The 15,597-nt window shown below is 44.9% G+C and overlaps 1 protein-coding gene across 1 annotated transcript in view; it reads left to right on the top strand.

Moving 5' to 3' along the window:
* The window catches only part of LOC138952986 (uncharacterized), a 36,687-nt gene that overhangs the window by 8,593 nt on the left and 12,497 nt on the right, over nt 1-15,597 (top strand). Inside the window, exons 11-24 of the mRNA XM_070324753.1 lie at nt 543-606; nt 1,453-1,543; nt 2,057-2,136; nt 2,492-2,559; nt 2,913-3,023; nt 3,441-3,534; nt 3,976-4,089; nt 4,954-5,051; nt 7,033-7,201; nt 7,576-7,636; nt 8,125-8,254; nt 8,536-8,621; nt 9,494-9,609; nt 10,083-10,157. Coding sequence (XP_070180854.1) covers nt 543-606; nt 1,453-1,543; nt 2,057-2,136; nt 2,492-2,559; nt 2,913-3,023; nt 3,441-3,534; nt 3,976-4,089; nt 4,954-5,051; nt 7,033-7,201; nt 7,576-7,636; nt 8,125-8,254; nt 8,536-8,621; nt 9,494-9,609; nt 10,083-10,157 — 1,357 coding nt within the window. The remainder of the gene's footprint in view (nt 1-542; nt 607-1,452; nt 1,544-2,056; nt 2,137-2,491; nt 2,560-2,912; nt 3,024-3,440; nt 3,535-3,975; nt 4,090-4,953; nt 5,052-7,032; nt 7,202-7,575; nt 7,637-8,124; nt 8,255-8,535; nt 8,622-9,493; nt 9,610-10,082; nt 10,158-15,597) is intronic.

The raw sequence follows: 15,597 nt of genomic DNA, 5'->3' as shown, positions 1-15,597 counted from the left end.
CACTACATTGGGGTGTGCACGTTAAAGATCCCACGATTGACAAAAGGGTCTTTCCTGGCAAAATTGTATAGGCATAGATAAAAAATGTCCACCAAAATATAATAGGCCGTGAAAAGTAGGATATGCGCCGAAATGGCTGCGATCTGCTGGTCGATGTGAATGCGAGATGTATTGTGTAAAAAATTACATCTCACACGGCATAAATAGATCCCTGCGCCTTGAGTCCGAGTCTGGAGATACGCGCGCGATATAAGACTTCATACATATATATATAAGCATCACTACACTGTAACCCCCTTTTTAAGACCTAGAAAATGTTAAGAAAATCTTGAAAATAGCGGTCATTTTACAGAGTTTATGAACTGGAAATCTGAAAAACCAAGGCCTGAATGGAGTGGGGGTCTAAAAACAGGAGGGGGGGGGGGTCCACTGAATCAATCATGTCATCACCTGCTAATGACCTACACCATGGAAAAGAAACTGCAGAAACTGCACATGCATTGTTATTGAAGAAAGTATAAAACACTTTGATGTTTTTACAGGTTACTTCCCAAGGCAAGGGTTGTATACTGCAGCGCAACAGGAGTCAGTGACGTCAAAAACATGGTATGAATGCATTGTTTTTATCAGATCATGAACATAGTGCAGTTTGTCATTTCCACTTTCTGTTTTATCCATAAAAAGAGTTCTTCAAAACATGAAAATATTCTGTAGCACAACAGGAGATAGTGACATCAAAAACATTGTATGAATGCATTGTTTTTATCATAACATCGTGCAATTTGTCATTTTACTTTATTTATATTTTGCCGCAAAGAGGAGATATTGAAAACATGAAAGTATAACAATTCCTGAACTAAAATTAAGCTGCATGGACCTATGACAGACCTATTGGGGACTTGTCCAATTCATCTCAAGAGCTGGTCTCGCCCTTGGAGGTGTTAACGAAGAAGAAGAGATATAAAGTGATTTTGCACATTCAAAGTACTTCAAAAGCTAAATGATTTAGTCAGCTGCATGTATAAGTTGATAAAATGAGTTTGGTGATAATTTGAATGCACAAGAAGACTGCTACAATAGAATGAATTCGACGGCAAGGTTGCTAACTTTTGGGATGTCGAAGCCGTGTTAGATTTAGCTAAACATGCATAAAACGGATAGGCTTCTTAAAATGCTTGGTTTTGAGTGCCTTTGTGAGATTCAACTTGATAGACATTCCGCTAAAATTAAATACAAAATAATTCACAACTGGTCTATATTCGGAGCATAGGCGTCTAATATGGACTTTAAAAAGCCCCCATTACTTCAAAACAACATGATACAACTTAGTGTGCAGGTCAGACTTATTCAAATATGCTTTAGATTTATCTGTTTCGGTTTGACAAGAACTTTATTTGAAGCACAACAGGTTGATGATGGTGGTAAAGTGAAAGAAACGTGAACTGTGTGCAGGCCTTCATGGAACGACTGGGTCTGTGGGGAGATGGAGCGCCGTTTAGGTCTTTCGTTGAATTCCTGGATACTGTGCAGAAAAAGGGGCTGGGTCAGTTGTGCTTTTTTTTCTGTGTTCAATTTTTCTGTTTTACACTAAAAGAGAAAATGATAATGAAGAAAAGCCAGGCATACACATGCTCATATTTACACATGTGAACACACACAATCAGGTTGTTGTTTTTATTTCAATCAAGATGCGTATTGTCAGGCATAATATATGGATAGTCAAGAAACTGTTAGTTGAGGCTATGAAATTTAGGTGGAAGAGTAATTATCTCTGGAATGTAGATCAATTAAAACCTAATTGAAAACCAGCAATGGAGTATGCAAGATAAAACTAAAAGTATAGTTATGATTACTTGTTAGAAGTGTTAAATAGCTGTGCGGCGTTTGTATTGAGGTACAGCAAGAAAATTGTTAAATCCTAAATCTCTGTGGGAATTGTTACTTGTCCTTTAATTTTGGTGGATGCGCTTTGGATGATTTTACTGTTTTTTGGTGGGTTTTTTTTAATGCCTGCATTCTGTGTGTTTAATTTTGCTGTTTAATTTTCTGCAAATAGGTATTGCTGAGATGCTTGCAATGGAGATGAAGTCATCAGGGATGTATGTGTCCAGAGGGCTCAGCTACAGACAAGCAGAGGTGCGGTGCCTAAGTGACTTGTTTTTTGTTTAACTAATTAACTATTGCCTTTTGTTGTATTAGCATGTTGATGAAATATTTTAAGTTGTTCTGGAGACAAAGTGACATTATCATTTGCGCTGAGACAAGATGCCTTTGTTTGGTTTTCTGATTGACTTTTATCATACCCATAAATTTGTGTAGAAGCAGGTTTTTGTTTGATTCTTGTTATCATCTTTGTCAAGTGTGTGAGCTGGTCTCATTACCAGTAGGATGATCATTTGTTCTAGTGTAAGATGTTTTTTTTTATTGTTTTGTTTTTGGTTTTGAGAAGAAATGATGGTATAATGATGACATATTTTATTTCCTTTTTCAGTTCATGACAGTAGAAGTTCCTCTGACATCTGAGCAAAAGAAAGTGTATGACATGTCTGCTGCTCTGTGGTAAGTACATCTGAAGAATAGTGATACAATGAATGTTGTGATGAATGTAACTGTTGGTGAAGTACTGAAATTCTGCGTTTGAAGAAGCAGAAACTGGTTACAGACTTCATAACATAGAAATTACATTGTAATGCAAACAGCGAGATGTAACAGTTATGGGTTAAAGGTGTTTGATGCTTATTTTCTTGAGGGTAGATTTTAACCATCAAGTGTTTGGAATTCATTCCTCATTCAGACTGTTGTTTTTATTACTAGCTTCTCACTTGTCAATAAAATCAGTTCAGTTCTGCATATGCCCTTGAAGGTCTTGCAGTCAGTTGTGGTCTTTCAGTGACTGATTTTTTTAATGACAGGGGTGAAATTTGTCGATCCTTGGACATTGCACTTTCTCGGACAAGTACCACTGCCAATCGCATTTGGACAACATACTGGGGAGCTCACCAGCGTTTCTTCAAACAACTCTGGTCAGTCACTGAACATTTTCTGTAAATCACTGTGTGTGTGCACTGGTAATGTCATTTTGCTTGCTGCTGTTTTTCAAGAAGCATCATTGAAAGCAAAGTGATCATATTATTATTATGTGCCTGTTGTGTACCTTGTTCATCCTCTTTAATGACTGATGGGTCTAAGTTCTAGTGAATTTAGCGTTTTGTCTATAATTAAATGTTCCATAAACTTTGTTTGATACTGTCACAGTTTCTGTTTGATTTATAGATCTCGTTTTCTGTGCTTTTAAACCTAAAACTTCAGCAATTTTGTGTCTTTTCCTAGCATTTGAATTTTGTCTTTATGATGTTTTGTGTAGTTTTTCCAGTTTGATTTACATGTAGACTAGACGTTTATGTGATTGAATTCTATGGTGATGGTCCCTGTCCTTGCAGCATGGGGCTGAAAGTACCTGCAGTGGTTGCAGAGGCCAAGGCTGCACTGGAGACTGGACATTGTGTGGTCATTGGACTTCAAAGCACAGGAGAGGTCAGTGTTTGGATGGCTAGCTGGTTGGTTGATTGATTGATTGGCCAGGTGGTCATTTTGTTCATTGGCTGGTTGGTCAGGTGGTCAAAGTATATTGCTTGTAAGGATTTAATTTCATTGAGGCTATTGTGAATGCTTGTGTGTGTTTACAGAATAACTGCTTAACCTAAGGAGGAAGAGGTCAGAGTATTGTTTGATTGGTTTGGTTGGTTTGGTTGGTTTGTTCTTTCATTGAAACTAGTGTGAGTGCTTGTGTGTGTTTTACTGAACGACTGATGTAACTAGGGGGGGGGGGGATGGAGAAGGGGGCCCTGTGAGTGAATCAGAATCAGATTTATTTGTGAATCTTTATGGGTTTATGGAACACAGAAACGTAATATGTACCTGTGTGCATTACATGTTAGGCCTCTTTCATCTGACTGTTTTCTTGATTTTGAACAGGCTGCACTGGACACTGACTTGTCACAGCATAACTTGGACGGACCCAAACGGTTCATCTCCGTTTGCCGGGAAATCATCAGAAGTTTTGTCAAAACCAACTTTCCAACTCACAAGGTATGTCATTGACATGACTTTCCTCCTTGTTTTGTTTAATTTGTGATATCTTTCCTTTCTGTTTGGCGGTAATCTTATACCTCTGTGCTTCTATGTGCTTTTATTATCTTGTCTGTCCTTGTCCTCTTTGCATCTGTCTTTCTGACTTTCTCTTCCCCTTTTACTCTTTTAGTCTATGTACCTACTACCTTCATGTCTGTCTGTATATCCATCTGTATACCTAACTTTCAGGTACGCGTGTAACTTTTTCCATTGTTATTGTCAGGGTTTTTTCCTCACACAGACAGGGTCTGTCTGTTTTTGTCATTCTTCTTCTCTCTTCCTGTCTTTCTCACTTTCTCTCTGCCCTTTTAGTCTTTAGTCTATCTACCTACTACCTTCCTGTCTGTCCGTATATCCATCTGTATACCTAGCTATCTTTCACATACTGATGTTACATTTTCCATTGTTATTGTCGGTTTTTTTTTCCCTCACACAGACAGGGTCGGTCTGTTCTTGTCATCCTTCTTCTCTCTATCTGTCTTTCCCACTTTCTCCATCCCCTTTTACTCTTTTACATTTTTAGTCTATGTACCTACTACCTTCCTGTCTGTTTGTATATCCATCTGTATACCTAGCTATCTTTCACATACTCATGTAACATTTTCCATTGTTATTGTCAGGGTTTTTTCCTCACACAGACAGGATCTGTCTGTTCTTGCCATTCTTCCTCTCTCTATGTCTTTCCCACTTTCTCCCTCCCCTCTTAGTCTATCTACCTTCCTGTTTGTCTGTTTATCCATTTGTCTACCTAGCTGTCTTTCGTTTTTCTTGTGTAACTTTTTTCATTGTTAATGTTATTGTCATGTTTTTTCCCTCACACAGACAGGGAACCCAGGAACAGAGCCAGTGGAGGATGAGTGGAGTGCCAAGGCCAAAAAGATGCTTCTGGACTATGCTCAGCAAATCAACTTGCCAGACAGGTGCTTATGATACATTTTCAGCCATTTTGGTACCTCACCTAATGTAACCCACCTGATGACAAGTGCTTGAGTGAAGATTGACGCTCCAGTGGGTAAAAAACAAGAATGTATCGATTTGATATTGGGTTTCCCTTCTTTGAGCCATGTGACGTCAGAGGCCTACAAAACTTCATATTTGGGCGTTTCAGGTTGACCGAAACTTCAAAGGAACTACAAAACACACGTCATGTGTTTGATTGCATGTGTGTGTGCTCGTTCAATCGTCAAAACAACAACAAAGTCAGTACATGACGTGTGTTTTGTAGTTTCTTTGAAGTTTCGGTCAACCTGAAACGCCCAAATATGTAGCTTAGGGTATGTGTTTGATTGCATGTGTGTGTGCTCGTTCAATCGTCAAAACAACAACAAAGTCAGTACCTGAAAGGAATTCGATCGATACATAAATGTTATTTGCGTTTTTGACCAAAATATGACATTTTACACAGATCTCGACAGTCATTGTTCACCTCGACCGCTATCGCGGTCTCGGAGAACAATGACTGTCTCGATCTGTGTAAAATGTCATATTTTGGTCAAAAACGCAAATAACGTATGATGATAGCAGGTCTTTTGAACCCCCCTTTTAGTTTTAAGTGCCCCCGATTTAAGACTCCCTCCTTTTCATGACCCTGTTTTCTAAGATTTCCTGTTCATAGCCTCTGTAAATGGACCCTAATTTTAAGAACCCCTCCTTTTTGACCTGATTTTCTCAGATATTTGAGGTCTCAAAAGGGGGGTTCCATTGTCGCACCTCTTCTTCCCGTCTCCTTGTTGTAGCATAGTCTCCCCTTAGAAACTCAGGTGTGGAAATAGAGGAAGTCTACAAAGGGAGGTAATTTTACAGACTTTACAAGCAGGAAAAATGAGAGAGCCAAGTTTAAAAAAACGGGGAGTTTGAAATCAGGGTATTTTGATAGTAGGAGTCCACTATAAGAGAAGTTGTGTGTGTGTTTGCGTGCACGTGCGTGCATACTCGTGTTTGTTTGTGCTTAGATTTTTTGTATGTGTTCTCTCTCCCCCCCCCCCCCCCCCCCCCCCTTTTTATATTTAGTCAAGTTTTGACTAAATATTTTAACATCGAGGGGGAATCGAAACGAGGGTCGTGGTGTATGTGCGTGCGTGTGTGTGTGTTGTGTGTGTAGAGCGATTCAGACTAAACTACTGGACCGATCTTTATGAAATTTGACATGAGAGTTCCTGGGTATGAAATCCCCGAACGTTTTTTTCATTTTTTTGATAAATGTCTTTGATGACGTCATATCCGGCTTTTCGTGAAAGTTGAGGCGGCACTGTCACGCCCTCATTTTTCAACCAAATTGGTTGAAATTTTGGTCAAGTAATCTTCGACGAAGCCCGGACTTCGGTATTGCATTTCAGCTTGGTGGCTTAAAAATTAATTAATGACTTTGGTCATTAAAAATCTGAAAATTGTAAAAAAAAATAAAAATTTATAAAACGATCCAAATTTACGTTCATCTTATTCTCCATCATTTTCTGATTCCAAAAACATATAAATATGTTATATTTGGATTAAAAACAAGCTCTGAAAATTAAATATATAAAAATTATTATCAAAATTAAATTGTCGAAATCAATTTAAAAACACTTTCATCTTATTCCTTGTCGGTTCCTGATTCCAAAAACATATAGATATGATATGTTTGGATTACAAACATGCTCAGAAAGTTAAAACAAAGAGAGGTACAGAAAAGCGTGCTATCCTTCTTAGCGCAAGTACTACCCCGCTCTTCTTGTCAATTTCACTGCCTTTGCCATGAGCGGTGGACTGACGATGCTACGAGTATACGGTCTTGCTGAAAAATGGCATTGCGTTCAGTTTCATTCTGTGAGTTCGACAGCTACTTGACTAAATATTGTATTTTCGCCTTACGCGACTTGTTTCTTTTTATAATGATATATGCTGTGTTTATTGTGGTGCCAGTCCTCTGGATGAACTGATCGACAAGCTCGGTGGCCCAGACCAAGTGGCGGAGATGACAGGCCGCAAGGGACGCATGGTGCAACGGTGGCCGCACACCAAGCCTGTGTACGAGCAGAGGGCCACAGGGCAGGCAGCCGCTGGTGCTCTTGAAAACCTCAATGTGAAGGAGGTGAGTCACTCAAGCATTGGCCATATTACTTGTTAGTTTCTGCCGTTTGACTAGTTGGCTGTCTAAAAAGTTTACCTTTTTCATACAGACATAGACACACATGCACACACGCACATGCATGAGCACACACATATGCATGAGCACACACACACACAAGCACGCACGCACGCATACACTCACACGCACACACACACACACACACACACACAAGCACACACACACACACACATTATTATATAGCTGTGTACTTTTTTCTTTTTTTGTGGATTGTTTTTTTTTGTGGTTTTTGTTTTTTTACATGTTTTTCAGTCAGTGTTTGTTTACTGTGACACAACCATTTTATCAAGGTTTCTGGGATTTTTCTTGTTCAACAGAGGAATTTGTTCATGGCTGGGAAGAAGTTTGTCGCAATCATTTCTGATGCAGCAAGTACAGGTACAAATTGCTCTTTTCACATTGTAGTCGAACAGCTTTTTTGGATGAGACTGTTAAAGTGTTTGTTAGCTGCATGTATTTTTGTTACAGTGTTGGCTAATTGGTATAGCACTTCATTAACTGTTGATCAGCCTCAATCTATACCACAACATTTCTTAAAACTTGAATATTTCATAGTCTTTCATGAAAGCTGAACTCTAAATCATTTATCCTTGCTGACTTGTGTTACATGTATCTGGTTTTTGTTTTTATTATCCCCCTTTTCCACAGCATTATTTTTGAATAGTCAGTGGTATGTTAACATCTGTAGGTCTTTGATCTGTAATTGTGTCTGTGTGTGTATGTGTGTGTGTGTGTGTGAGTATATATATATGTGTGTGTGTGTGTGTGTGTGTTTTCTTCCTCAATCTCTTCAGTGTTTGCATTTTAAATGATGTTTTAATCACCCTTCTCAGGCTCTTACCGGTTACATCTTATCTTGCTTCTAGGCATTTCTCTGCATGCTGATGAGCGGGCAGGCAACAAACGACGACGCGTACACATCACCATGGAGTTGCCTTGGAGCGCTGACAAGGCTGTACAGCAGCTGGGCAGATCCCACCGCTCCAACCAAAGCAGGTGAGAAAGCCACACTTCTGTTTTCCCATAAGAATAAAAGAATGCCATTGACAAAGATTCATTAAGGTTCTTGCAAACATGATTTTTAAGCTTTTCTGTGTTTACCTTTTTGCTTGCGTTTCATTTCAATATGTTTTATTCTTTATTTCCTATTCTTTGCAAAAGAAAGAAAAGTAATCATGGCTGTTTGAATGAGTCAGTTAAAGTTTATACATTATTGGAGACGAATGATTCTAATGCTTTGACCTGCATGCTTGCCTGTATGTGTGTTTGTATTCCAGTGGTCCACTGTACAAGTTGCTGACCACTGACCTAGGAGGAGAACGACGCTTTGCTGCTGCTGTTGCTCGCAGACTGCAGTCCTTGGGTATGTCTTCTGTTACACTGGCTTTGTGGGCTATAAACTTGCTGCTGCTGATAACATAGCATTAAATGACAAGGAAAACATGAGGGGGGGGGGGGGGGGGATAGTCCCGAATTAACCATGAAGAAGTGACAGCGCATACAGAAGCCGTCGCAACATAACCTTGAATGGTTGAAAACGACGTTAAACACCAAATAAAGAAAGAAAGAAAGAAAGCATACTGAAGGAATAACGACTGTTTTAGATTAACTTAGTTGGACCATGAACCTCATGCGGGGCTAAGACCGGCACAGTTGGTCTAGTGGTACGGCGTCCGCCCCGTGATCGGGAGGTCGTGGGTTCGAACCCCGGCTGGGTCATACCTAAGACTTTAAAATTGACAATCTGGTGGCTGCTCCGCCTGGCGTCTGGCATTATGGGGTTAGTGCTAGGACTGGTTGGTCCGGTGTCAGAATAATGTGACTGGGTGAGACATGAAGCCTGTGCTGCGACTTCTGTCTTGTGTGTGGCGCACGTTATATGTCAAAGCAGCACCGCCCTGATATGGCCCTTCGTGGTCGGCTGGGTGTTAAGCAAACAAACAAACAAACAAAAAAATGCGGGGCTAAACCGGGGTATTGTCCATAAAGGGAGAATTTTATATAAAAATGCCTTCAGTATTTGCTCCCCAATGATGACTCCTGGCAGCTGATAGACATTGGCGAGTATGAGGAGAAAATTTAATCAGTTTGGGGTCTGTTTTCTGTACTTGCTTAAAATGAGCCATCTTTGTTCTGAATCTTGGTGCATGCTGTCTTCATCAGATTAAATTCAGACATATTCTCTTTTTATTTTACTTTGTTAATCTTTTTCAATATACTTTATGGTTGCAACAGGTGCATTAACCAAGGGTGATAGACGGGCGGCATCAGGGGCTGATCTGAAAGAATTCAACTTTGACACGCCCTATGGTCGCACAGCCCTCAAAACAATGTACAACTGTATCTGCCAGGTTGGTGTAAAATATCGATATTCTTTCTGTTATGCTGTTTCATCCTCTGTACTTGAGTGATTTTTAGTTTTCATTGAAGATATTTTCACCTTATTGTTGCTTCTGGGCATTACACTTTTCAGTTTGATTTTGAATTCCTGTTATGTATTAAACTACGTTTTCATGTTTTTAGTGTTGGCTTTTGAGATCTGAAGACTGTACAGCTTTACATTTGTAGTTCATGAACAAAAGACCAGAATTTGTATTGTCAATGGAAACAAGCAATGCTTGGACACTTCTGCTGTACTACTGGTTAAAAGAGCAAATAAATACATTTAAATTATATGAGGTTACTTCCAACCATCACTTTCCATACCTCTACATGCTAATCTAGCTACATATGTAAGTGCACAGTCAAACCTCTCGTCCATAAAAAAGTGCCTTGTTAATTGTTTGTTAACTTAATGTTTTCTTTATATCTTAATTCTTAACAGCAACAGCTGGCCCCTGGCGTGAACCTGACCAAACTGACAACCAAAGACTTCCTGGAGTTCAACACCATGCTGCAGGTATGGACAACTTTCAAAGTCGCTTGTTGATTTCACTGCTTGTTCTTCTCTTGGTGCCAGCAAATTGCTCCTGCATAACTCTTACTGTTGTTGCACAGCCATGTCAATACATGTATTTAGAACACTTATGTCCCTTTGGTGCTTAATTCTCATCATTGGTGCTCTGCCTCATTTGGTAATGATTTTTTATTTTCAGTTCAACTGCAAATTAAAGTTAGAAAAACAGATTTGATGAAAAGTGTATTAATTTAGATTTACCAAGCACAATGTTATTTTGCATATAGCCCCTTAACTACCGAAAGAAAACGAAAGTGAAACTAGAGTTATACCCCAGAGTGACCGCCCTTTGCAGGTGGCGCCAGCAGTGCTTGGCGCCAAGCGCTGTCAGCTGGAATGCGGCACAGGCAACGCGGGCGCGCCACTTATCACTTCACCTCTTTTCGCCGACGTGTACACATCGGCAGTGCTTACGGTCTAGTTTCCTGGATCTCTACCGGTTGTGTTTTTTCGTTAGTGATTCTATGGCTTATTCTTCTTGGAAGAAAATACATAAAGAAGATTAAGCCTCCTTGTGTCTGTGTCACGGTGTTCTTCCCTATGCTTCTGGTGTGAATACCGTTGGTTCTTGTGATCTTCACACGCGACCGGTGTCTTCTTGTTCAGGGAAGTGAAAAATTTTTATTTCTATTTTTTGATTCAGCTATCGTCTGCTTGCTAGCTTTATCTTCTTTCCTTGTTCTTTCACAGTATAATTATGTCTGGTTCTGATCAGAGCCGGGATAGCACGGGACGTTGGGCCCCCAGCCCTTCCCCTACTCCCAACGCTCTGCGTAAACGTCGTTCCAAACAAAGGAAGTTGGATCTCCTCCAACAAAGGTTGTTGAGTGCGCCGATTTCTGGCCGCTCGACCCCGGAGCCCCCTTCCCCTTTGAGTGGGGGCTCTGAGGTTCAACTTTCCCTCTCTCACCCGCCTTTACGGAGTGAGACCCCCTCTGGTCTACTAGTTGGTCCCGGGGGGCAGGCGGGTGGTCCGGTTTTGACTGACTACCCCCCTCCCCCTGGTCTTCAGGGTCAAGGTCCGGACCAGCTGCGGGGTCAAGTCACGGAGGCTTTGGAGGCGGTCTCAGCGCTCCCCTCCACTGCCTCCCAGCTACCTGCAGCGTCCTCCGCAGCTCTCTCTGCGGCCTGTCAAGTCCTACGGGATGCTGGTTTCCTGGGGATTTCATCTGTCCAGTCACTCGCAGCCCCTTGCGTGATATCGGACTTAGATGGCCTGGTCATGTCGGTTGATCGTTCCTCTCCCAATCACGGGGACGCCGACCCGACCACGAGCCTGGACAGGGCCCGGTCAATAAGCCTGGACGAGTCCGCGGCCCGGGCCCCGTGTTCTCGCGGGGCCGGGGCCGGGGCCCGGGCCGCTGGCCTGGACGGGGCCCGGGCCGCTGGCCTGGACGGGGCCCGGGCCTCGTGCTTTGACGGGGCCTGGGCCCGGTGCTCCGACGGGGCCGGGGCCCGGGCCGCTGGCCTGGACGGGGCCCGGGCCGCTGGCCTGGACGGGGCCCGGGCCCCGTGCTTTGACGGGGCCCGGGCCCGGGCCGCTGGCCTGGACGGGGCCCCGTGCTTTGACGGGGCCCGGGCCCAGGCCGCTGGCCTGAACGGGGCCCGGGCCGCGGGCCTGGACGGGGCCCGGGCCGCTAGCCTGGACGGGGCCCGGGCCGCGGGCCGGGCCGGGGCCCGGGCCGCTGGCCTGGTCGGGGCCCGGGCCCCGTGCTCTGGCGGGGCCCGGGCCCCGGGCCCGGTGTGGGCCCCGGCCCGGTCTCCGTGCCCCGACGGGGCCGGGGCCCGGGCCGCTGCCCTGAACGGGGCCACGTTTTGGGACAGCTCCCGTGCCGCTCCTTCTAACGGGCCCTCGGCCCGGGACGGTTCTAATGTGGCCCCCCCTCATGGGGGACATACCTCACAGGCAGTGACCTCCTCGGTTCTGGCGGGCTCTGGTTTTGACCACCCCCAGGACTTTGATTTAGGCCTGCCTTCCGCTTTTCGGGAGTTCGACGACATCTCGTCCGAGGACGATCTGTATCCCGATCTTCAGCCTCCTAAGGTTGCTGACACATCTTCAAACAGTCTTCTTTCGATGATGTCCTCATTCAAGGAGGAACTCTTTTCTCTGAGGCGCTCCGTCCAGGGTCAGCTTGACTCTCTCTCCTCTGCAGTCCGGGGAGGAGGTTCCGGTTCTATACCGTCAACCACACACTCTGAGAACCCCTCGGCTCCCCCGGCTCCACGCCATGGGTGTCCTCCTTCTCCTCCGCTGGCTCTTTTTGAGTCAGAGGAAATTTCCCCTGAGGACCCGTCTGCCGACAGGTCCACGGTGACAACCACATTCCTCAACCTGTTGGCGGACAAGTTGGGAGACGGGGCGTTTTCCGAAGGCCAGTCCTCTAAGGCTAACGCTCGGGCGGCCTTCGACTCCATGCAGGGGGGTCCCCTGAGTGACAGGCGTTCGCGCCTACGACTGACCTGTCACCCTAACCTTCGGTTGGCGTGGGACCTCGTGCTCCAGTCTTTCCGGTCTAATGATTCGGACAAGACTGGCAGCACTGTCCCCCCAGAGGCCCAGGACACTGCTCCCTCTTTCCCCAATCCTAGGGATCCTTTTTCTTTCCCTAGGATGACTTGTAAAAGCGGGGGTCAGTTCGCGTTCGACGCTAGCACCCTCCCTTTTCAACACACCAGTAAGGCGGTGGGTGCCGATAACGAACCCTTTCGGGGCTCTGCCCCTGCAGTGTCCTCCTTCGCTTTGACCCCGTTGGCTTTTTCGCATTTGGAGGGGGTTGTCAGCGACTCTCTTCAATGTCTCTCCAATGCATGGCATTGGTCAGACGCTGCCATCAACTCGACGGGTACGGTGGCCTCCGGTTCCAACCTCCGGTCTGGTTTCACGCCCCTAGACCAGGTGGACGGTAACCAGGCCGGACACGCCTTTTCTGCCCTTAGGGCCGCTATGACCTCTCAGACGGAACTTCTCCTCCGTCTCAGAGCACAGCTGCTCGCGCTGTTCCGGGACGCACACCTTAAGTCGTCCTATCTCTCACCTGAGGAACGGCGTTCTTTGCGGAACACCCTGACCACGCCGTCTGCACTGTTTAATCCCGGTACTGTCAAGGCCGTGGTTGAACAGTCGCACAAGCGGCGTCAGTCAGATTTCTTGGTAGGGTCGCGGACGTGTTCTGCCCCTCCTCCCAAGCGTCACAAGGGCAACCCACCCAAGGATTTCCGCCCCCCTGCCACTCAAACTTCTTCTTTTCAACCGGTGCGGCCCACTCGGCAACCGGAATCTCAGAATTTTCGCCGCCCTCAGCCCGTCGGGCAGAAGCGGCAGAAGGGCCCCCAGAAGCGGCAGCCTTCTTCGGGTCCCTTTTGACTCGCCCCGCCCGCCCTCCCAACACCCCGCCCCTCTCCTGTCCTCCGTGGGCTCTCTTCGACGTGCTCTCCCGGCTTGGGAAAAACACGTTCGAAATCAGTATGTGTTGAGAGTGGTACGGACGGGGTACTCCTTCCCTCTGGTTTCCCCCCCTCCTCTCACGGGCGTCCCGATTGCGTTCCCAGAACCAAGCGATCCCTCTCGAGCTCGTGCTCTGGAGGCAGAGGTCCGGGACCTGTTGACAAAAGGCGCCATCTTCCCGGTGTCCAACCCCGGCCCGGGATTTTACGCCCATCTCTTCACGGTCCCCAAAAAGAACGGCGAGTTCAGGCCGATTCTCGACCTCTCTGCTCTAAACGAGCACATTCAAAAGTCTCCTTTCAAGATGGAGACTCCCCCCTCTATCAGACTTGCCATCCGGCCGGGGGACTGGGCCACTGTCACAAGCGGCTTTAATATTAGCATACTTTTATGCTGTGGGGTTAAATGTATTGTATTGGAGCGCCTGTGTTCCTCTATTTCGCCTGTCATAGGTAGACGCTGGTTAACTGCAGGTGTCTCGTGGAGCTCGTGCTCAGGTATTTCACGTGTGTTTTGCTTGTATTTTGTAAGGTGAACTCAGAGCTAAATTCGAGCTCGTAGATACTCCTTTTTATTCATTCGTTCTTTGCCTTTAGCCGAGGGAAGATAGCTTGCGTTCCAAGCGAATCCGTTCTTCGTTGAACGTAGGGTCTGTTTGCGTAGAGCAGATGCCGGAAACCTGTTATCAACGGCAGGGGATATGTATGGCTACTTCAATACAACCAGGATGTGGTTGTTGTATTTCACCATGCGGAGGCTACTCTGAAATGGCCTACTACTGAGGAGATGTCTGCCGCTCCACTTTCGACGACGGCACTGCTCGCCTGGCAAGGACTCGACGTCACCGATGACTCCTGTCGCTTCGCACCACGGCCTCGTTGACTCCGGTTCATGAACGATTTCGGATACGCAAGCACGGTAACATTAGCCTTAGCCCGTCCTAACAGCTAAACGTGCAGGAGCTATAACGTCATAATGAACTGAGCGAAAGTGAGAGGTATGAAAGTTTCTAAATAATTATTCTTTGTTGTTATAGGCTTTAACGCTGGTTGATCTTTGTTGTTGTTGTGGATATTGCCGAAAGAAAGATTTGTATAGTTAGATAGTGTTGTGCGTGTATTTATGTTATGTATAATTGATTGTTTGTAAGAAACGTCCTTAATCTACTGTTCGTGTCAACTTGTGTTTTGTGGTCGGAAGAGCAAGATTGTTTTGAGTCGTGGATGACAGACTGCGTGCGTGTTTTGTGCATGTGTGCGTGACAAATGGGGGCTCGTCCGGGATCTTTATTATTACATCGTCACCTATGATTTTGCTCTGTTCGTCTGTTTGTTTGTACCGTCTTGTCAGGTTTGATTTTTGAATAGGGATGATTGAATAACATGCTTGTACGTGCTAAGGCTTAACCTGATTTTCACAGCGGCCACCTGTGAATACTAGCCGGTGCTGGGTACATGTCTCGACGTTGTTTATAGCATTTTTCCCTGTTGTAACTTGTCTGGAAATGTTGTAGATTGAGATGTTTTGCTTCAGAATTTTGTTGTGAAGTAGCTAGGTTGCTTTTTCATAGTTGGCGACTTAACCATTTTACATTTGGTGAGAAATCATGTCGGGATCCAAATCTCGCAATGCCGCTCTGGCAAGTTTTTCTACCCCTGATCATGGTAATTCTCCACCCCGTATGACACTTACCACGCCAAAGCATATGGATGGAGCTGCTGTTGACCCTATTGAAAAATCTAGTTCCCTCACGTCAGCTCAAGAAATTATAGCCGCTAGGGGACGTGCTTTGGGCGTTCGATCAGGGGCTGCTTTAGCAAAATACGTTCAAGAAGAGGAAGCAGCTCAACGAAGACTACTTCAAGAAGAAGAAGAAGCTCAACGAAGACTACTTCAAGAAGAAGAGGAAGCTCAACTGAGAAAAGAAGAAGCTCA

This window comes from Littorina saxatilis, linkage group LG17 (assembly GCF_037325665.1).
Source record: "Littorina saxatilis isolate snail1 linkage group LG17, US_GU_Lsax_2.0, whole genome shotgun sequence".
NCBI lineage: Eukaryota > Metazoa > Mollusca > Gastropoda > Littorinimorpha > Littorinidae > Littorina > Littorina saxatilis.
This window is presented reverse-complemented; position numbering and strand designations above follow the sequence as displayed.